Here is a 22,698-nt window from a genome sequence, read left to right as displayed (position 1 = left end):
AATTCCAAGAAGGACCGTTACATATATCGCTACATGAATGCTCGTTCGACGCGTTCTTGTCACTTTGCTCGAGAAAGCGACGATACGGTTCACCTTTCGCCTCTTGCGAACGTGGTGCACGGATACGTTCCACTTCTAAAGTACTCTAACCACTTGAAACTGAGAAATCGATCTTTCCGAACACAGTTTAGCCTACAATCATATCTATCTTATTTCGTATAATTGCCTATGATAATTGAAAGATTTTTGTTTATGAAATGTAAAGCACCGATCCACTCCTAGCGATGTAATATTTCATCCGGTTCCGTTTACATCCAGTCTCGAAAGTACAATTTTCTCTCATACCGTTATGACAGCGTTACAACGCGCGTGCAAATCGAAACGGCTCGTGCAAGCATCACGCCGTCCGATGCAGCCTTGAGATTCTGCGAATTGAACACAAGGCAATCTGCATTTCACGAAGATCACACCTTCGAACGGTCGCGCATCAAGCATTGTCGCGATTTAACGGGTTCGGTATTTCGATCCGTCTCTTCTTGTCGAATTTCTTCGAGACGAGAGATTATCGAACGTATTGGTAGAATAAGGATTAAGAAAAGCTTGTAGCATATTTCCCGGTCAAAAGTTGAAACGGTGACTCGAATATGTATATCATAAAATAACGAGGAGACAAGAGATTACACGTGTGCCGATATGAGAACCTCTGCTCGATCTGGCCAATCGGTGTACCTGGTGGCTGACACGTGATGCAAATCATGCACGTAGAAAGACGCATCAACCTCTGCTCCCTCCTGTGGTCCAGTATCCTTCTACCTCTTCTCTCGGTGTCCTGTCAACTTGTCGTCCAAGGTGAGCAGACCTATTTGGCGGAGGTGCTTCACAGTCACGAGCAGACGTGCTCGTAGGTGGAACAGAACCCAGACTGGCCTCCTTCACCCCTCCCGACTCTTCTCTTCTACTGTTTCTTCTTCATTGTTGCCCCGTGGACAGGGCACGAGGCTCGTTTCCAAGCTCGTTCGCCGGACGAATCGAGTCGATCGAACAAGCGAGGGATCAATGAAGCTTTCTTCAGGATTTACGAGCCACGAGGATCGTAGGTATCGTTGCTAACTCCTTCGTCTAACCGCGATTCAACGTTCTTGTATATTGAACAACAGAGGAGAGCTGATTTAGATACACCGGGTGTCTCAATAATCATTTTCATTTCATTTTGCTCGAAGTGCATCGGAAATATTCACTTAAAACCTAATCGAATCTATCGAAGTCGACGGAAGATATTCTTGAAACTATCTCGAGTACGAAAGGTCGAACTTTGAGATCATTGCTCGTGAAGAAAATAAAAGGAAAACAGATATACGAAATAGGATGACGATGTAGGTTCGATGTTCGCGGTTTGATTTTGCGAAGACAAAGGGAAAGGAACGATGCTGACGACCGATACTCGGTCTCTAAATTGTCAGTGGGCGTTTCGCTAATAGATTGTAATAAGAGTTGTCGGGCCACTGTAATGACAACACATTAGTAACGAATGTTGAGTTCCCTTGATTGCTTATGGGGGAAAGAAAGAGATGCGACAAGTGCCAAGAATCCAGTCCCTTCTGTCTCGCTCTGCATTGATTATATTATCATTAATCTTCTTCGCACGGATTACTCGTAACGTAATACTGTATATTTTATGTGTAAAATTGCATCCATGTTCGTGGATGTTGCAATTACAAAAATTGTAAGTGATGTACTCAAATTACTTTGTAATCTGATCCACAATGAAGTTACTATGTATGGATAAGGTGTACGTAGCTTATATTGCGGCAATTTTGTTGCGATAAGAATGCATGAAAAATGAAATTTTATACTTTTACTGTAAAATAAATTACACGTTGTCAGACATTTATTGTTAAAAATAACCGAGAAACGATCTTTGCAATGAAAAGCAATTTTCTTTAGTTTAAAGCAATTACCACCTTCGCCAAGTGTTTTCAATTAATTATTTTAAACCTGCCAGGCGTTTAACTACCACTAACTTTTCATTACATCGATTAAACGCGCGATTCATCAACTTTGTATAAACAAACGGGTTTCCGTGAGTTAGGTTGAAAAATTTCGCGAGCAAATCGGAAACACGTGGGCAAAGGGGACGGAAAGGAAGGCTGAAAAGCCTAAGAGACGAGCAAGAAGAATCTGGTTCACCGCAGTCGACTTCCCAACGGAAATCGCGATTCCCACAACTTTCCCTGCGTTGTGGTTTATGAGTATGAGTCTTTCATGCTCTTCATTATTCGCAGCGAGCATCATACTCGCCATCGTTATGAATGAGCGAAACAACTTGAACGCGCATGAAACGAATTGATGAATTTATCGCTTCCTCTTATTTTTCCACTATTTAACACCTTAACGCGTTCAGTGCTACATGGAATTTAAAATTCATTTCGCAAAGAGTAGGAAGACAAACAGTTCAATTATGCTATTTTGAACCAAGAAACTGTACGCAGTTTACCTGTTCAAGGTATCTGTAATCTAGCAAAAGAAACGAATAACAAATTGCAACATTGTAATATTTATATTTTCCATATAGTTTCACTGAATAATTAATTTGATTCATTAACGAGCTTCACTGTGCTATTACGGTAAATGTGTTAATATTTCGAACGATTTCGATGGAAGATAAGAAACGAGCCATTCAGTGAAAGTATCGGATGGATATTATTAAAACGAAAGTCGTTAGGGGGAACGAGACACGAGTGAACGCGACAATAACGTCGATAAAACGATGATTAATTTCAGTTGAAAATCAGAAACGAAGCCTGATAACGACACGAGATCCGACGTAATCTACGTAGTGACGAATTAACATCCGATGTTGATTGTATAATTAAACCTCGACTCTGTAACGCGAAACCATTATTTAATACGATTAACCCTATCTGTTGTGTAACAATCATACGCTGATCGTTCAATCTTGATAAATAATCCGTCTATCGTTTGTTCGAATAACTGAAAAATTATTCAAAATATAAAATAATAACGATATTCTATTTTTTTTCTTAAGTAAGCTATATATTATTTGCAAAAGGGAGTGGAAACAGGTGAATACTGGTTGTACGAGGAAAAGTATCGATAAGTCGTATGTTCGAGCGTCTACTTCGGTCACCTGTGGGCGTTCGATTCGAGACGTTTCATATGTATTAACCTTGGATTTACGTCAATGCAGGGGCGTTCTACAACGGTGCAACGTCATTGTCGCGAACTTATAAGCGATGCGTTTATTCCGACCTTCATAAAGCTGGCTCTTTGATAACCTTTGCCGTAACGAGCTGCGAATATTCTTCCATTTTTCCCGCGCAACCCTCGACTATTTCTGTCGTTCCGGCACGAATCGGAGCACTCGGGAATTTCGAATATTCTCGAAAAAAATTACTATTTCGTGGCATACGGTTTGCGCGACTATGAGGCTGTAAAAATAATGCATCGATACGCTATTTGCAGACGCGATAAGCGATAAGTATATCTACCGCTTATACAAATACGCGTTAACATAAAATTGCGTCGCGAGATTATCCGCGGGAAAATATTAATTTCTCAATTTCTCTTTTACCGATACCTTCGTAATTTCTCGCTCCGACAGTCTGTAACCTGAATCTCACCTTTCTTCTAGATTATTTACGCGATAAACCGAAAAGCACAGATGCGAATAATTGCGATTTGTTTCGTAGAGTTGATCGCACGTTCATCGTGTGTATACGTATCGTATCGTAGATCGTATCGGTGAGAAAGGGTGACGGTTAAAACTGTCGTCTCACGAAACTTTTATTTAAGTTCGTGTGTAATTGGTCGATCGGTTTGATAGAGCGAATTAAGGGAAAGGGGGAGAAGAAAGATACGCGTGAAAGTTGAAACTCCGTGTAGAGAATAGGTGTGTTCGTTAATTAAACGCCAAGTAAAACGTGAAAGCAACGTATTTATTTATAGAGAGAGATAAAATGGCGAACACGCGACCATTCGTACGTGTACGAAATATTTTAGATACCGTTTCTTTTCATTTACGCTTTTCACGTTTTACTTATTGCCTTATAATATCGGAGCACGAGCTCCTATCGCAAATTATCATTTATACGCAATCATTTAAACTGTATTAGCGATAGAGTTAAGTTTTGATTAAAATTCTCGTAACATGTAAACTCGAAGATTTACACGGAACAGTTATGTACGATATTTTAGTTTTCTTCGACTATCTCGGCACTCGAGCGATAAATATCTAAATTTAGAGTACTCGTCGTTAAAAAAGAAAAAAGGCTGAGACAAGAAATTGACACACTTTGCGAGAATAATTATTCTTCTCATTTAATTTTGGAGCATGCTTCTAAATTTCTCGCCTCGCGAATTTATTTATTTTCATTTCTTTCATTATTCACTCTCATTCTTTGAATTTTGAATAGTAACTTGATTATCTCGAAATCCGATTTTTCTCAGCCGAAAGGAATATGGGACAGCGTTAAACAATTCGTGGCAATGAACTGAACTTCATATATGAACGCGCATGATTGGCATTTGCATATGGAACTGTATGTGCCTACACGTGGCCGCTAAATTATGCGTTTAATTGGATGACTCATGTGTTCGAAACTTCATACACAGAGCAGGCGGCATGAATCTGCGGTAAATTGAATGTTTCCGAACAGGAATACTCGTCTAGAATCAATTTTTATTCGCACGGATAACGATATTGTATCGTGACACGAGACGTAGTGTTTCTTATCAGAGAAAAAAGAGCAGATAAACAAAAACTAAAACAGTATTAGATATATATATAATTACACGATTGTTTCGACTTTGTTCATTGGACTGTACTCCAGAGTATTCGACTAACTATAAACTCTACTCAAACGCGATTAAGAGAGCAGAAAGATAAATGAAAAATCTACAAAATTGACGTAATGAAAATAACACGCGAGCACGTGTTTAATTCCACCTGTAGGTCGGTCTGTACTGAATAAAATAGCAAGGATGAAAAGAATAATTGCGATATCCTGATTACAACGTGGATACTTTTTAATTGCAGACGGGAAGTTGGTTCGGCAACGTATCGTTATCAGCACGCGGCAACAGTACATCCCTATCCTTTGCAAATGAACCTCGGTGGATAGGTGTAAAGAGCCGTGGTATTTCATTACGCCCGCGCTTCGATTCCAAAGCTGTGTAGTAGAGTCTTGACCCGGCAAGTTGCCGAGTGCCGCTTACTCGCTACATACTCTACACTCTACATACAGTTTAGATGTTCTCAATCGCGTGACCCTCGCCGCTTTCGTTTTTAGATCAGGCCGCGTGCTTTCGGTACCATCATCGGGTACTGCCACGTTCTATTTTCGAGAGAAATTTCTCAAATTTCTGACAACGTTTGTCAGTGATTTATGATCATTATCGAGATTCGATTGTCCGCGATAAGTAAAAGTAAAATAAGTTTCGAATAAAATTCGAGAAACTCGAGATAGTATGGACAGAGACTATATATTATAATAAAAATGAAAGAGAAAATGATAAGATTTTGGAAAAAGGTTAACGACCAACAGCCGGATCACCTACGCTAAAGGCAACAGAGAACAAGTAGAGTAAATGACTCACCACGTGAACGCTGGAGAGACCGACCGGATCGCTCTGCTTCTTATCCGTTTTCTTCGCCTGCCGTTTTGCTTTGCTCTCGAGGTAGCGTTGTTTCAGCACCAAGGTATCCTGAATGTTCTGCTCGCAAAGTCCGTTGAAACTCTGATCGAATCGCGGTATACAATCAGTCTGTCTGCGTCGGTAACTCTCGATCCTCCTTCGAAGTCGATCGACGACCGCCTGTCTCTTGGGGGTGAGTACCTCACCCATGCCAGGTGCTTGACCCATTTGTTGCTGCAACTGCAGCTGTTGACTGGTCACATTCAAGTCGTGAATTCCGCCTGATTGGCCAATAACGTTGTTTACGTTGTTCGCGTTGTTGTTGTTAGGAGCCTGGCCCACGCAGACCGATATGGGGCCAGGCGCGTTGCCGGGGGGGCCTTGCGGGGGCTGGCGGGGCAGGAGCCCCCCGGCCTCCATACAGCCCCCTAAATCCACCGCAGGGTAAGCCAGCTCAGTGAGAACCTCTGCTACCGAAGCGCCTGACGCACGCTACTGCTACTGCTGCGACCTCGTCTCCCGCCGCTGCCCTCGAGCCGAGCATCCTCTGCCACCCTGCCAATGCGACGATCCTCAACTTCCGGTCAAGACGCATTTGGAATATGTCGTCGTCGCGTCGTTCGCGCCTCGACGCTCCGCGATGCCCTCGCTTCGTTCTCGCCAACGCGATCGCTTCGCAACGGATACGATGCTTCGCGTTACGTTGATTGTTCGATCGGTAAAGTTTCAATTCCCCCCGCCGCGCCGTTGCGATCGTACAGAACGCGTACGACGTCTCTCGTTAACGGACCGAAGGAATTGTCATTTAATTCGTGTATCCGTGTATCGCGCCTTGTTTCTGTTTCGATCGAGTTAATCAATCGGGACAACCGAGGACGTGGGACCACTGTAAATAATGTTTGTCACCCTTTATCACACTAGACACGCACCAATGTCACGTTTAAACACTGTTTTGTCTGTCCGGTTGTTGACATCGCGGCATACCGCCGATACTTATTCCTCCGCGTTTTATTTTCCCGATGCCACGTGACTGTACGGTATACCGTGAAGTCCGTGTCGTTCCAACACAACGAGTCACCGCTTGTTCAGCCTCCACGCGAACGCACTTCGCTTGTGATTACCACGGTCTTTCCGGCTCGGTAACGAGTAACCGACGCTTCCACAATGTTCGCACTATACGCGTCCCGTCGCGTCGTTGTCAATATAACAATGCGTACAACTTCAGCGATACCATTTGTCTTCCGGGTAAAGAAAATTTTCGAACTGTCACTCTCGACGAGACGCGCGCGAAGATTCGACGGTAGAACGGAACGTTCACCGCGCGCGACTAAGTTCAGGGCCTGGAAACTCCGTGTATACAAGAGGCGCCTAATTTACTGCGCCCTCTGGCGGCGATCTCTGCAACTACGCTTGGCGCCATATATGAAATCCGCCTCATCGTACATTTCATCAAATCTAATTTAAAAAGCATATTGCACTTATTATATCAAACATACTGTGCATTCCTAGTTTCATTTTTTATACTCCTGTCGTTAATACAGGTCTTTCAGTTGAGTAAGCTATAAATTAATCAATAATTTTAGTATAAAGAAATACAAATGTAGAGATTTTGAAAATAAATTGAATGTCAACGAAATAATTTCATACTTATTCATATCATTGTTAGTCTTGTTTTTGTTAACAAAATCTTTCTTCAAGAAGCTTCAAGTGAATGAATTAATCAGAAGATAATAGTTTTACGGTCTACTTCAAAAGTACATAAAAGGACTGTGCATTTCTATAAGAACCAATTATTGCAATTTATGAACATAATAGTAAGAACAATGGTTCTCATAGACTATAAATTTTTAAACATGCTTTCAATGTTCTCTCTAGTTGTTAAAGTCTAACTATAGCTTCTCAATGTACGCCTCTTGCTAAGTTCTTTTTCTCTCTATCGCTACTTCGTCTCGCTTACTCTTATCGCGTCGTTACGCGCGGGACGGGAAGTGGAATGATAGTGGGAGTGCGCGACAAGCCTTTCGCGGCTTAATATCGGCTTTACCTCACAGATCGGGCACACGCTTTACCAACGGAAGGCTTTCTTATACGTGGAGGACCGTGTACGAACGTCTTGCCGGCCGTGAACGAAGGTATATACACGAAACACACACGGAAAAACAGCAGCGCACGCGGCGTGTGCTGAATCTCTCGATTGTCCCAGTGCGTCGTCGAGTGCGCGTTGGACGTCACAACAGGTAGTTGAGCGAGGGCAGCGTGCTCCGGCTTGTCTGTAGAAAGAAAGAAAGAGACTCTTAGAGGAAGCGAGAAATCGATAGTCGGCACGAGTACGCTGGAGAAAGAAAGTACGCGAATGGTAGGGGAAACGGTTAAGAGAAGTAGGAGGAAGACAGTCGAACGGAATATGTTAGAAGGGGAAAAAGATGGGCTAGTAACAGGGAGGGTTTCAGTGTTTGGCCGGATACCTCCATACCGTCCCTTTGCACAACTGCTTGTGCCACAGCTTCGAATCTAAATGCACGAGACGGGTTACTCACGCATACCCTCTACTTTCTCTTTCTTGTACACACACGTGCACGTTCCTTCTCTCCCTTACCACTTACGTATTTCATTCCCCTACTTTGGCTCTTCGCAATCTATAGCACGATGTATTCAAAGTATAGCATAGGAACGCGTTTCCGTATCCTGGCTTTTCGAAAATGAATATATCACTTCTATAAATCGATATATATATAATTATGTTTATAATTTCTAATTACTTATGATACTTTATGTTTAGTTTTGTTACCTAAGAGTAATTAATTTTAAGTTATAAAATATTCCCACAATCGTTGCAAATATATTTGTTTTAGAAATTTCTATAATCAAAAACTTAAGTACAGATAACTTACGTAGTAGGATGCTTTGAGACACTAATATTTCTCTGGAGGAGTAAGGGAACTACATTGAATTTTTTCTAATTTAAGAATAAATTAGGTAGACTTTAAAAACGGAAATACACGTTATACAACTGATAAATTGTAAATTGCAGAGACTGATACCGGTGCATTCTAGCAGAAGGATTACAAACCAAAAGAAGCGTCAGCTGCCGAATGCAAACCACTTGTAAGTGCTGCCATCGTTCAGCTGTTTTATATAACATTTAGGATATGATCGACAAAACTACGAATTATTTTTATGACGATTTAATATTTTTATAAATAAATTGTATAGATCATGCGTTAATAACCTATTTATGTACTTATATGAAATATATTATAATGAATTAAAATATTGTAAGCAATTTATTGTATGAGATTTGCAGATTTAACCTATCCTAACTTAACCTATAAATACACATGGTAATTGTTATGATACACTGTGACTACAGATCCAACTGTGACATGTGAATCAATAATTGATGTAAACAAATCAATTTATAGGTAAATGTAAATAATGGATCGAAGTGGTGCAAAACATAGTAGAATTCCCTTTATACCTGGAACTAAGCCATCAATAAAGAATTCACAATTACTGATATCATCAGGAATTCCTTCTTTAGATCATATAATAGGTTTGAAAAACTTAATTGAGAAATGGTTCATTTCTAGCATAAGATTTTTAATATGATACTTGAATTTTCTTTTAGGCGGTGGATTACCTGTTGGTTCTTTGTTTCTTATTGGTATGTAATACTTATGCACATATTAAAAGCATATGGAAAATAACTTTTTGTTTTAGAGGAAGATCGATATGGTACATATGCAAAAGTTATGTTGAGGTATTTTATGGCAGAAGGTATAGTCACAAATCAACCACTATTGATAGCATCCAAAGATGTTAAGCCATCTGATTTTGTATCAGACATACCAACTGTGATAACAGAGACACCGGTTGAGAAACCTTTTGTCACAGATGAACAAATGAAAATTGCTTGGAGGTATCAGAACATGAAATTAATTGACACATCTCCAACTGGAGGTCAAGTTTTTGGTCACTTCTATGATCTTACAAAGACAATGAAAAAAGAAGTACTTGAACAAGCAAATATCACACACTGGTGTGATGATAGTTTTCCTAAAAAGGATGATATGTTTGAGAATATGACATATTCAAGGTTACTAAAATGTATTCAAGAAATTTTGAAGGAGGGACAATACTTAGTTTCAGAGATCCCTGAAAAAAGACAAGTTTTAAGAATTACAATTCATTCCTTAGGATCTAGATTATGGTTTAGTGATTCTGAGAATGATTCACATCAAGATTTATTGAAGTTTCTGTATCACTTTAGAGCACTTTTGAGATACTCTTATGCAGTGGGAGTGATCACTGTACCTGTGGATTGTTTAGATAATTCTGTATGTTTTATACCCGTAAAATATTAATTAAGCTGATTTACATACACAAATCTTATTTTTTGTAAATGATTTTCAGAATGCTATAGTAGAACGAATTGAACATTTGTCAGATATCGCAATTAAATTAGAATCATTCGCGGGCTCTCAAAAAGAGACAAATCCATTATTTAAAGATTATCATGGCTTACTGCATCTAAAAAAAATGCCTGCTATAAATACTATAGCACCTCATAAAACAGAATCGTGTGATCTTACGTTCAAACTACGACGGAAGAAATTTTTTATTGAGGTGAATTATTTAATGCGACTAATTGAAACTTAACAATCATATATAAAACTTTTAATATTATGTTATAGGTTTTGCATTTACCACCCGAATTGGGAGATACCGTGCAACGAGAACAAGATGAAGAACCATTTGGATGCTGTAGTCAATCGCGTGAAAGCCCATTAGATTTTTAAACTCTGTATAAATATTTCATACTCTAAAAAAAAAAAAAAAACAATAAAACTGTATTATTTTCCTATTCCCTTTGTCCGTGTAATAACTAGTAGTAATACATCACAGGTGTAGGTAAGCGTCATTCGCAATACTTAAACCAGAACAGCATAGTGTACCAGGTAAATTAATGCAAAGAGGAGATAGGCTTCATGAACACTCACAATAATATACGTAACGCATTTCTCTATACTATAGCACGATATTACAAAACCAATTTATCACAAATGTTACAAATCTCTCTTGGTATTCGTTCTCAATATCTATTTAGTCTTACCTTAACAAATGTAGAAGAAATTAATAGAAATTGTAGGTTGAAAGCATCTATCATTAAAGGAAATATTAGAATTGTATTTGAACAAATAGAAATTATATTTTTTGCGAAGCATTTTGATAGCAATTTTCGAATTTGATTTGCGATGTAAACTTAGTTGTTTTATAAGTTCGACCGGAAATGAAGTCGAGCTTTACTCATCCAGAACAATTGCGTTTAAAATTGTCAACTCCCCCTGTGGGAAATTTTGACGAACACCAGTCGTATCTGTAACAATCGCATATATACAAGTACGTAAGTACATATGGACATTTCACCCCATCCTTGTTCATTTTTGTTTCGTGCCTTTCTATTTCCTTCCGGTTCCATCCGGTCAGTCGTGCATGAGGGCACACAACGCAAGCGCATGTAGGTACAGATGCCAGTATTCGTACGGCACTGTCTATCACGCGCCAGCTTTTTAGTCCTCTGGTTAACGCGAGCAAGTACACTTCGGAATTGAAAGAAAGGAAAAGAAATAAAACAGAATAAGATTTCTAGTAAATTGAAACTTCGCGAACGTTTATCGGTGACCATTAATGGAGTGTCATCGCGAGGGATTGACGTGACAAATTGTCACCGGTCTCTTCTTATCACCCGGCTTCGCAGACAGAAACGAATCGAGGATTAAATGAGTACTGTTTAAAATGGACAGAAAAAGCCTCGGAGTATCGCGAATTTTCGTGTGTTGTTCGAATGTCATTTTTTTGGTAAGTCAGGGAAGGGAAATGAAAATTAAATTTTATATCACAATTCTTATTTACAAGATGGAAAACTTATGTATTTCATCGACGAACAGTAGATAAGGTGTTAAGAATATCATCATCATTTCCAGATATCGGGTTTCGCGTTGATGTCATTAGGAGCATTGTTGTTAGCTGACGATGAACGCATATTACTGTCGCGTTTATTGGGACCAGGCGATATACACCCCAATCAACCCTTGTTTTACTACCTGGCTTTCGCAATCGTTGGATTAGGCTTCCTAATTACGCTTACGGGTCTCCTAGGATGTTGGGCTACTTGCATCTACAACCGATGCGTCACAATTTCTGTAAGACTTTAACTTGTTGTTATCCTTTCTTAAACATTTTATTCGACCGTTTTTGCATGTTTACTTTTTCTTCAGTCGTTATAGTTAATTAAACCTAATGTTTAATTCAATATTAACATTAACAACGCTAGTATCAAGGAACATGATTCTTCACGCGTTGCACTTTGCAATTAAACGCGAATGGAATTTAATGTTCCCGCTAGAATCTTCAAATTAGGTCGAAATTTACCAATTCTTTTACCAGATAAACTCTTTTTCATTTACTTAATTATTTGAAAAATGATTCAATGAATAAAGTGAAGTTTTGAATTTTGAATTAAAAATATATGAATGTACAAAGTCCTACAAGTTCGAAACTTGTAATTTTGATAATTATAGACAAAAGTCAAGGTCTGTTCGATCTGCGCGCTTCTTCGTCGAGCCTCGATGACGAGTACGCTCGGCAGACCAAACCGAAACCAGATTTCCCACTTTATGGTCACGCGTCGCTGGCCGGAAACGGATCTAGATGAATCCAGGCACGCGTGCCCATGGAAAGAGGGCGAGTTCGCGTATCATTTAAAAACAGCAATTATTCAGGGAGCCGCTTATTAGGCGAACCGAACACGCGTGCACCGTTCGTAAACGCGTTGAAAATCAGAACATCATTACAGTGTTTTAATCTTCTTTTTTTTTTCTAAATTAAAAAGCTATGATATTTCAAATTACAGCAGAACATATTACAAAATATTCTGCATTTTACTTTTGATTTAGTATCTCATCACGATAACTCTGCTGTTGTTTGGCGAGTGCACAGTTTGCGTTCTGGTGGTGTTTTGGCCTCATGTGTTGGGTATCGATGTCAGATCAGCGAGATTGATACGCGCCCTGCAACGCAGCTATGCTGTTCCTGGTCGCGAGCAATTTACAGCAGCCTTGGATCTCGCTCAAACCACGGTATATATTAATTAACACCTTGAGTACCATAGAAAAATCATCAAAAATCCTTCCAGTTAGCAATTTGATTCTCAATAAATCTAATCTTTATTTAAAAAAAAGAAAAAGTGTAATGTAAATTATAGTCAACGAGCAATCGAGAACGCAGGAGTGTCTACGTTGTTTCCTGAAACCTCGGTGATCACGATTAATGTTTCGTAAAGAAGCGTAATTACACGCACACCCCAATCGACATCGAACACCGTAAATTGCATCGACCTTTTCAGTTTGCTTGCTGTGGTATCAACGGAAGCAGCAATTACGGCACCTCGTGGTGGCGGCTGCAGGAAGTCGGCCGAAGAGAATTAGTGGTGCCTCTCAGTTGCTGCACCCTGAATAACGCCAACCAGACCGACTCCTTCCTCAACCCTGAACCTGCCAATCTTACTCTCTGCCAGGCTTTGAACCCTGCCGAACATCAATACGCACGACACACCACGGTACGTATCGTAATGAGGATGTCATTAAACGCACGAAACGTGTAAACATTGTGACAAGTAGACAGGAGATACGATGGTCTTTGATTGTTGCTGTTGAAATTTGTCACTACAGATCTGCTGCACACGAATTAGTTCAGAAAATGATATATTGTACACGATGTATAAGGGTGAATCGTTGACTTTCGTTTTTTGGGGGGAATAAGCTTTTGTTATTTAAAGAAGAACGCGTACGAACATTCTGTTTCTAGATCATCCTTAATAGGTTGCCTTTTGTAAAGTGTACAGGAACTTTTAATCGACACGAATAACAAGAACGATCGTCAATACCGCTTCAGTGACACACGTGCGCGTTCAATAATGACCCGCATGCAAATATCACTGCCTGAGGGAAATTCAGTCGTATGCGGGTTGCGCAAAAGCAACCGATGTATCGTTTAATCTGTATCGTATCTGGAAATGAACGTGTCGCGTATGCTCGTTGAAAAGTTGCTCCTGGTATTGTGCGAGAAAGTTTCCTTGTCGTTGTGTCCGCGACACGCGTTAAATTTCACTCGCTCTGGCTGAAATTAAATTGAAAATTGAAATGTCCTCGCGCGTCCTCGCTGTCCACGAATATGATGACATTATCGCGTTAAAATGCTTGCGAACTGATATGTTTTAATTTTATTCGTGAATGGATAGCAATGGAAGGTACTTGATGGGATCTTCGAATATTAAAGAGAAGGGTATATAATGTTCACAGGGTTGTTTGGAGATGTTAGAGAAATGGACGCAAGATCAAGCACTGATACTACTCACCGTCGGGTTGGCGGTGGTTTTCGTAGAAGTGGGCGCACTTTTAAGCACGTTCTTCGCCTGTTCGCGTGGAAATAGACGGGCCAAGTCGCAGGCGTCGACGTTTACGTCCACGCAAACTCTCAGTCCATTCAGCGAGAGCGACCACGATTTCGGTGAGGAGATTTTATTCCTTTTTCGTCCTTAACCCATCAACTGTCCATTAAGAATCCGTTTGAATAATTCATAGGGCTTGGGATCGAGAATCGAATGCACGTGGCCGGGACGACGTTCGGTGCTAAATCATGAAGGTGGCTAGAGGGCAGCGAGGGTAAATCAACGATCGACGTCAAGAATACAGGCACGAAAAGTGTGTCGAATTTGCCTAGGCTTAACGACGTGAGGAGATTCGGGAGAAGCATCATCGAGGAATGGAAGAATCCTCCGAAGTTCAACGAAGACGTGCTTCGAAGCGATCAGTTGTACGAGGAACGAGCGATCGACGTAGTACCAGATTATTATTTCCACTCTTCGAAGGATTATAAAAAGGACTACAAAAATGACAATTCAAAAGAATCTAAGGACCCTGTTAAACTTCGTGACGACAAAAAGAACGCGTTGAAAGGGAGGCAAAGTAACAGCGGTACCGTCAGGAGCATCCCTATAAGAAATTATCAAGCATCGATAGCTTACAATATTGGAACTCTAAGGCGGTCCGAAGCACCTCAGCTACAGTTTGAATCATCGATATCAGAACCAGAGAAGAATCTTCTCAAATCTAAGGAACCATTGACTCGTGCTTCGAAACGTTCGGAAACCGGCAATCCGTCACGAAGGTCTTGCCATTCTTGCGACTATCAGCGTGAGATTCGAAACAAAAACAGTCAAATTAATTCGAAACTGAAGACTTTAGATAGAAGAATAGTTAAAAGCGAGCATAATGTTTCCATGCGCGACGAGGACCGAGATATCACCGACTTGGATGATTACTTTCATAAATCTTCCTCTCAGAAATTGACCTCCAGTCGACGATGGTTGAAGGATAAGAAATCCAGAAGCAGACGCAAGGAAGAAACGAAAGTATATGATAAACCTTCGAAGAGCGACGAGACGTGGGCTTCAAGAAAATGGGGAACGATAGCTCTCGAGCGTGGACACGTCGGTCAAAAGATATCCGCGTACGAGGAAAACGCGAAACGCACTGGTCGCAACTGGGACTTCACAGACAAGTATCAAGTATTTCCGGAGATGAACAAGCATCGAGCAATCGGTGTACCATTGGTAGGAATGCACAACGCGTGTGGTTTGCCTGTGGTAACTTCTTGGCAGGATCACGAGCTGCTGGATCAACATGGAAGGGTATTAGGAACTTTGAGGCCGATTTTTAAAGGACCACGCGCCTCTTTGGCACCTCGTCATCGAACTCATCCTAAACGAAAAATGTCACATACGAATCAGAGCATTTCTAAAAGGAGTACTTTGAGAGATTCTGATAAGGGGATCGATTATCCATCGATTAGGTCGTTGGTTTCTGTTGGTTCAGGTAGTGGAAGCGGAATTAGTAAAAGAAGAAAACGTCGTCCATCGTTTAAGACTAAGAAACCGGGGACATCCTCGTCGAAGAACTCCCTGAAACGTAAAAATAAATCAGATGTTAAGAAAAATAAGGAGAATTCTTTTGAACCTGGAAACAGTAAAAGGCAAACATTATACGCGAGAGATGATGGCGAGGATGCGGTTCAGGTGTTGAAGAATTTATGCTTGAATCCTTTGGCTCGTACAAAATCGGAAACGGGTATGATTTGGTAATAACAGTGGGACATCGATGTCGTTGCTTACAAGTACAATCGTGTAGAAGTACTTTTATCTTTCATTTATATAAATTACATTTGTATTTTTCTTTAGTTTATATATGTGCGTTATGTTCTCTGTAAATATGTATCAACGATTATACTGTATTCTTGAGTGTTATAATAAAATGAAACCCTTGCTACCCTCGTTGAAAGAACTTGAGAAATTATGTAATATTATGTTATTTAAAACAGTACAGTTTTATTTATTCTTATAACTACTCAATTAATACCGTAGCACCGCAAGAGATCATGTTATATTAAAATTAATTTGATGAGTTTAAATTACCGTGTAAGCTTTACTTTGTTTTTGTATTTTATATAATCACTGCGGTTTATGAAGGTGTTACATCTCAACACCGTCACTTCCAACGCAATCAAAGTGAAGAGGAACAGCAATTTTACGGCGACGCAAGCGATAAAAACAGTGTGATACAAAAACAGTTCAAACTACTCACTACGTTATCGATCGATTTTTCGAAGCGTCGATACACTAGCGCACTCTAAAAACGCTGAACCTACCGCCAGTAGTAGTAGAAATCGATCCTCCGGCAGTCGATAAGTTGTCGCGTAACTTTCGCTATTTCCCGACAGTTAGCACTAGTGTTCTGAGTGATCAAGAAGCCTTATCGCACCATATCTGCTTTCAGATGCATTGATAATTTTCTTAAATCCTGTTCAATCAAAATCTAATATCTACAGCGATATTTGATGTAATTTAAGAATTAGCCACTTTACAGATAACACAATGTAAGTACTCACATGTTTGTCACTGTAACGTTGCACTAACTTATGGGTTCGCTATGGACCTAATAGGTAAATAAAAAAAAAAAATAAAAAAAAATTGATCGATAACGTGTTGAGTAGTTTGAGCCGTTTTTGTATAGAAGGGGCTACAATCTACACCCTCGAGCACGCATGGTGTCCCTCTAAGGAAAATGGCGGTCTAAACAGTAACTCTAGATCCAACAAGATTAAACATGCCTTTGTATTCAAAGGGTTTTGAATTTGTGCCTTGAGAACAAACGCAGATAATAGTAGATTGCTTCGATATCAAAGACTATATTTCACTACTCATTGTCAGAGAGTATCTCGAGCTCAGTATCCAATAACGTTTCGTCCCATACATACAGTCACTTTTTGAAAATATATCGAGACTAATAATTTTTTTTCCATGGTACCCCTAATAGTTTTTTACGTAAAATGAGAGGATCAACTATATTTGTTTATTATATAAATTCGTTAATTATAATCAAGTTTCGTTTCTTTACAGTTCGCAATAAATAAACCCTGGACATTTTACGATTGACAATCTCTTCTGAAAGAAATTCGACGCAAGAATCCGTGACTTTTGGAGTATGCGAAGAACGGAGGGTGAATTTCGAGGAATGCTCGAAATTCATTTCTACGACGATCGCGAGCGAAAGGATTCTGTCGGACGTAAAATTTCGTTCCTTTTACCATCGAAGCAATGGCGTCGTTTAGTCGCGGCTATTTTGCAATGATATATCGGCATCTTCATGAAGAGACGAGTATTGTCAGGTGGCTGTAGAGATGAAGAGCGAGGTAGCTGCCCGTTAGATACGCGTTAGATAATTCGTTCCATGGAAGACGACAGAAAGATCCTCGCTTTCTTAAAACGCAACCCTTTTTATCGTGCAGATGAAGACAGCCTTTTGACCAGGTGCAAATAAATTGAAATATTTTGTCCGAAGCAACTCTATTCTTCTAATTGGTTGCGTCTGGATTTATAAATAATACTTATAATTGTTTTATTTTTAAATTTTTCCCTTCAGACAGATATATCTGTCATTCCAAGTCTCAACTCCACCGATGAATTCAACATAATGTTGTTTCTAAGGGGTCGTTCAAAACGCAGACAGTTCGTGATCACGCTGATCCCCGGTAGCAACGTCGTGGATGTATTATGACAAAGAAGCAGAAGTGCCTTCCCGCTGAACACCGTAGCTGGACGAAGATAAATCGCAAGAAATGCAAATGACGTGCTCCAGCGGTTGAATGAAGCTCCATTACGACGATTTCGGTGGACCACCCTTCGACGTGGGCAAGAAACGAAAAGGAAAAAAAAAGGTGCGAGCAACGGTGGAGAGAACGAAGTGACATTGTGCCGGTGAAAGTTGGGTGAAGTGACACTCGAGATAAATGTTCCACCGGTGTTGGAGACTGTCTCTTCTCTTTCATCGCTTACTCTTTTCAACTTTCGCATTGTCCACCATCAATTTTTGCCGATTCCACCTCGACGAACGTCGAACGACGTTTTCACGCAAATTTTCCACGTGTCGTCGGATCGACGGAGCACCTTACGTCTCTGTTCTGCACTGAAACTTCAATCGATCACCATAACGGTGTAAAATATATTGCAAGTATTGTTATGAGCATTGCAATATCATTTTGAGGGTTTCTATGCTGGAATACATAATTTTGGAGAGATGGACCACATATGTGGTGGACTGGATGTGTAGCTATATTTCTATACAGTTTAAATGAATAATTTCACTCTCAAACGCAACCCTTTCGATAGAAATGAATTTGTTGGAAATATTTCTGTCAACCCTGGTCGTTGATCGATCTATTACTAGGGTATCGCATTTACAGTTGAATGGTCGAGGTACGTGTATAATTAGATTTAATGGAAAATTCGCGGTACCAGCGAGTTTTCGGCAAGTTCTAAAAGGCCGGACCTTAACTCACCGAGAAATCGGGGATCATTAGGTGAACGAACGAACGGTCGGTTCAACCCCAAAAGGGGGGACGGTTTCTCGCAACTGTCCGGTTGACCCAAATCTTAGAGGAACACCGAAAAACTGATGGACCGGATGGAATTCCACGCAGATGGCGCTGTTGCGCCACGGTACATACATAAATTTCCCTTTTCTGCCCTTAGCCCCTTTTGTTGGCCGAGACGGTTCTCCTTTTTTCTCCTCGCTACCAACCACCACGCTCCAATGCTTTAGACAAAGGGCGGACTGCATTTTCACGAAAAGAAAAAAAAAAGAACGAACACTGCACCGGAGGCAAATGGACACGGGACAACCCTCCAGGAACAAAATTACGGTAGCTGTCGTGTCCGTTTACGTCGAACTGCTCAACTTAAATCTTTGCTCTTCCTGCACTAACGGTGAATTTCTCTTGTCAATTTCTGCAAGAAGGCTTCGTTCCTGTAAATCGAATTGGAATAAGACGAGCTTCCAAATACCCGGACCTGTATACTATTCATGTCACCGAGCAACCATCGGTGAATCGGTAATTTCATTTAATACCACGACTTGAAATTTTACTATATTTACACGGACGGCAGAGAAAAGAATAGTAAGGAGTCGCAGGATTTTCAGAAGAAGGCTCTGCTGATTTTACGGGCAAACGGAGATGCTGGCTAGTTGACTGCCGATCATCGTACGCCTCGTCAAATTTTCTTCTTCCTCCTTTCAACGGTGTAATGCCGATGTTTGGACACACGGTTAAAAAGGCTTGGATTTTCTTTCCTTCGGGGACAAATAAATAGTCGTTTATCTCGTTGGACGACGAATGCGACCAGCCGACCGACTGCCTTCCCCATTTTTTTCTTCTCTTCAGATCGCTGTTAATCCAATCCACAAAACGCACCACAGGAAACTCGTTTTCCACGCATTAACCGGACAGTTTTGGGAAATCTCGTCGGCTAGTTTGAAGAAGAGTCGACGATGGGATTGAGTTTTAATGTTTGCAGACGGGGAGCTTGTCTTTTATGCGGGTTCGATGAGGGTTGAAAATGTTCGAACGAAACTCTTTCGAGTATTAATTTACGATTGTAGGGATATATTCGTGCAACGCTTGACTAGTTGATAGTTCTAGTACACATCTAACATAGAAATCTTACGCCAATGGAGGTAATGTTCACGATCGAACGGCTTCCGTTGATCGAAGACAAGAAGATGGCCGGTAGATCGGCTCAGTTTCTATCGTTCACGCTTGGTGAAACATTCTGAAGCGTTTTACGTGGCACGGCACACGCCAGCAATCTTCGACACGCTTGCGAGGCACGCGCGCCATATGCCCGCCGATGACTGCGTGGCCACGATAATTTGCGAAACCACTCTCGGTAACGACTTTTCGACCGTCCTATCCTCTAATCCGGCCGAAACAGAGACAACCTCATATTTCGAGGGAACCTTTCGTGGTTTCCTTGGCATTCGGCTAACGAGTTAGACGAAATTTTTTAAGAAATTTATGGAAGCGCTATCAATTACTGTCTACGAATGTAATAGCTATATTGTTATTACTGTTTCAGCAATATTTCGCAGCCATCTGTTTAAACTAAATTGATATACATCAAATATCAATTTCGATACAATAATATTGTGTTCAATGAAAAATAAAAGATGGAAAGGAACTCGGCAAAAAATCAAGTACATTTGAAGAGTGGTTGTTCGGGTACCACGCAAAAAACAAAAATGTGGAAAAAACAGAATATGTAAAGGAGCGTATGCGGAAGCTGTCAAACGTAATCAGCGTCAGCGACGAGCCCCGCTATTGGAGATCCTTTTTTACTCGTCGATAAAAAGAGTGCTTTCCAGGGAAAGAGGCGGGAAAAAAGCGGGCTAAGGGTCTCGCGTACGTACCGGTTCGATTGAAATTGTTCGCGCCGCGTTTCTACCTTTCCTTCCTTCGGTTGTGGTTCGCACGCGGTAACGTTACCCCCGTATCGTATTACTTTTGGAATTGCAGGTAGGGTTACATAAGGTTACAACGCCTCGTCCTTAAAGGTCGAAACGAACGCCAATCATTGAGAAACTTTTTTCTTCTTCCAGAGGCTTCTTCGCTGGACGATGCGTATCGCGACTTAATCCCAGGTGGTTACGAAATTTTGTTGGAAAACCAGTCTACCTGACGACGATTCTAGCAGACCTTCTCGTCTTACGTTGGAACTCGATGGACGGCCAATCGGTGTTCCAAGGATTCGCAGAAACTCGAAACCGTGACGCAACAATGGCGATTGCTCCCGTTCGACAAAACTCCTTCCGCCCACAATGCGCTCTTACCTCGGATATCCTTTATCTCGATTAGCTATCTGCGTGCTCTTCTTCCCTATCCTCCGGTTTCCTGTGTAAAAACTTGTCGAGATCCGTTTTTCTCGAAAGTATCGCAAGAATACTTTTTAATTTGAAAATTAATAATTTTGCAAAATATTTGTTTGAACGTCTAAGAATACTATCGAAGGATATATTTCTGGTAATGGGTATGGTATAATGAAATGTCGAAAGGACGAGGGTGTCTCGAGCTCGAAGCAGGTCGATTTTGCATCCGTTGCGAGAAACTGGACAATGACAGCTTTACGATCTGTTTGCTACAAACAGCTCCATTTCCCCGAAGATTAAAGGATTAGGTGTAAGGAGTATACGCCTGGGTTGCTGCCAATAATGGAAGAACAATGAGGAAGGCCGGTAGCATCGGGGCAAGCCGCGCTTTCAAGGATCCCCGTGTTTCCCTAAACAACGATCCATTCCCAGGAGGTGGAAGTCCTGTTGCTTTTGCCCACGCCTTCGATCCTTCTCTGGAGAACCTAGCCTCCTCGTGTCCACGCTCCAGTAGCCAAAGGAGAAGGGATTGTCGCAATCCTTAATGCTACTTACTGTCAATGTAATGCCGGCCTAATGGCAGAAGGCCACACCAACGACAGAAGGTGGCCGGCATTCTATTTCGCGTAATTTTGCGGCCGACAACTACAGGGAGGAACCCTTTGTCGTGCCGATACTGGAGTGTAAAATAGGATTTTACCTTGCGATCCTTTTCGAGGCTACACGCTGACCATTGTCCATCTACCTTCCCATGGTAGGATTACATAACGAAACCTGATCTCTGGTATCAACAGTATTATCTTCAAATGAAGATACAAATTATTATTTATATTTCCTTTTGTTGTTGCAGAAAAATTTTATGCGGCCAAAAGATACTTTTCCCATAGGTTCTCTCTAAACCATGAATGGTGGGAGCCAAAGCGTGGGTGCTTTCGACCGCGTGCATTCTATTTTGGTAACGCAGGTGGTTACGTGGGAGGAGCGGAATCATGTGTTGAGTGTGCGTTATGGACCGCAAGTGCCGCAAAGACCAACCCTTCGGTCGTCAATCATCCCTCCGAGGCGATACACTTCCTGGGTGAAATTGAAACAGGACATGGTCCGAAAACTATTCTATCTGGTACGTTACGAGTTTCAGTCTTCAATTTTCAAGTGAAACTTCTTTCATCCCGCAATAATTAATAATATAAATAGCAATCATTTATTAACGCCAATTTTTGTCTATTAGGATACAAATTAATTTTCTTCCTGGTTTTATTGCTCGTTATAATTTTTCTAAATTTGATCTCAATTTACTCTTCTTTCCTTTCTGCGCAAGGTGTTTATGTTTCTACTAATTACAACTCATAAGCTGACCCTTTTGAAAGTTTCTCACGTTTCGTTGGACGGTGCAGCACGTGTGTTCCCAGAGGCAAATTACAGACACGGAAGATGCGCTGCACTCGACGACAGAAGGATCCAAGTAATCCGATTCCGGTCGTGCTACATGTGCAGCTTGCTACATAACAGCGGATGTCCGGTTGCGAACGGATCAAGTGGTCAATGTCGAATAGCAATCCCAACACCTAAGATCAATATATCGGAAAGTCACGTACGTCACACGATGGAAAAGTTGTGTTCCCACAAGTTTTACAATATTTTTCTAATGAGTATAATTCAACGGGGAATGAAATTGAGTTAAGTGCAAACTGTCAAAGCTCCTCGTGCTATCTTTTAGATTAACGAT

The 22,698-nt window shown here is 40.9% G+C and overlaps 3 protein-coding genes across 8 annotated transcripts in view; 2 read left to right on the top strand and 1 right to left on the bottom strand.

Moving 5' to 3' along the window:
• Nucleotides 1–7,270, bottom strand: part of mam (neurogenic protein mastermind) — a 128,718-nt gene extending 121,448 nt beyond the window's left edge. For 2 of the 5 annotated variants that reach the window (XM_034339721.2, XM_034339722.2), the window contains exon 1: nt 5,617–7,264. In XM_034339721.2, coding sequence (XP_034195612.2) covers nt 5,617–6,075 — 459 coding nt within the window. In that variant the 5' untranslated portion in view covers nt 6,076–7,264. Of the gene's footprint in view, nt 1–5,616 lie in introns of all 5 variants that reach the window. The other 3 variants (XR_013062916.1, XM_034339724.2, XM_034339723.2) reach the window with 3 other exon arrangements.
• Nucleotides 7,271–8,857: 1,587 nt separating this feature from the next.
• Elp4 (Elongator complex protein 4) lies at nt 8,858–10,747 on the top strand. Of its 2 annotated transcripts, XM_034339729.2 has the most exons (6): nt 8,858–8,996; nt 9,078–9,208; nt 9,284–9,319; nt 9,376–9,992; nt 10,069–10,281; nt 10,350–10,747. In XM_034339729.2, exons 2-6 carry the CDS (start codon nt 9,091–9,093, stop codon nt 10,452–10,454), a joined length of 1,089 nt encoding a protein of 362 aa, XP_034195620.1. In that variant the 5' UTR covers nt 8,858–8,996; nt 9,078–9,090; the 3' UTR covers nt 10,455–10,747. The 2 variants fall into 2 exon arrangements, with proteins under 2 accessions (XP_034195620.1, XP_034195619.1); XM_034339728.2 differs by lacking the exon at nt 8,858–8,996 and having other exon boundaries at nt 9,003–9,208; nt 10,350–10,746.
• Nucleotides 10,748–11,175: 428 nt separating this feature from the next.
• Nucleotides 11,176–14,438, top strand: LOC117611612 (CD151 antigen). The gene is made up of 6 exons (XM_076690496.1): nt 11,176–11,514; nt 11,640–11,858; nt 12,612–12,794; nt 13,061–13,273; nt 14,016–14,223; nt 14,298–14,438. The coding sequence occupies exons 1-6, from the start codon at nt 11,452–11,454 to the stop codon at nt 14,354–14,356; spliced, it is 945 nt and encodes a 314-aa protein (XP_076546611.1). The 5' UTR covers nt 11,176–11,451; the 3' UTR covers nt 14,357–14,438.
• The last annotated feature ends 8,260 nt before the right edge of the window (nt 14,439–22,698 follow it).

The sequence above is a fragment of the Osmia lignaria genome, chromosome 10 (genome assembly GCF_051020975.1).
Source record: "Osmia lignaria lignaria isolate PbOS001 chromosome 10, iyOsmLign1, whole genome shotgun sequence".
In the NCBI taxonomy this organism is placed as follows: Eukaryota; Metazoa; Arthropoda; class Insecta; order Hymenoptera; family Megachilidae; genus Osmia; species Osmia lignaria.
Note: the sequence above shows the minus strand (reverse complement) of the source record. Positions and strands in the feature narration are given on the sequence as shown.

What these genes read in the sequence shown, in the direction of transcription:
- Elp4 (XM_034339729.2), top strand. Translation starts at nt 9,091, where the DNA reads ATGGATCGAAGTGGTGCAAAACATAGTAGAATTCCCTTTATACCTGGA. An exon ending in TTCTTTAGATCATATAATAG is followed by an intron (nt 9,209 to 9,283) that starts GTTTGAAAAACT and finishes ATTTTCTTTTAG; the next exon opens with GCGGTGGATTACCTGTTGGT. An exon ending in TGGATTGTTTAGATAATTCT is followed by an intron (nt 9,993 to 10,068) that starts GTATGTTTTATA and finishes AATGATTTTCAG; the next exon opens with AATGCTATAGTAGAACGAAT.
- LOC117611612 (XM_076690496.1), top strand. Translation starts at nt 11,452, where the DNA reads ATGGACAGAAAAAGCCTCGGAGTATCGCGAATTTTCGTGTGTTGTTCG. An exon ending in TGGATCTCGCTCAAACCACG is followed by an intron (nt 12,795 to 13,060) that starts GTATATATTAAT and finishes CGACCTTTTCAG; the next exon opens with TTTGCTTGCTGTGGTATCAA. An exon ending in CGAGAGCGACCACGATTTCG is followed by an intron (nt 14,224 to 14,297) that starts GTGAGGAGATTT and finishes AATAATTCATAG; the next exon opens with GGCTTGGGATCGAGAATCGA.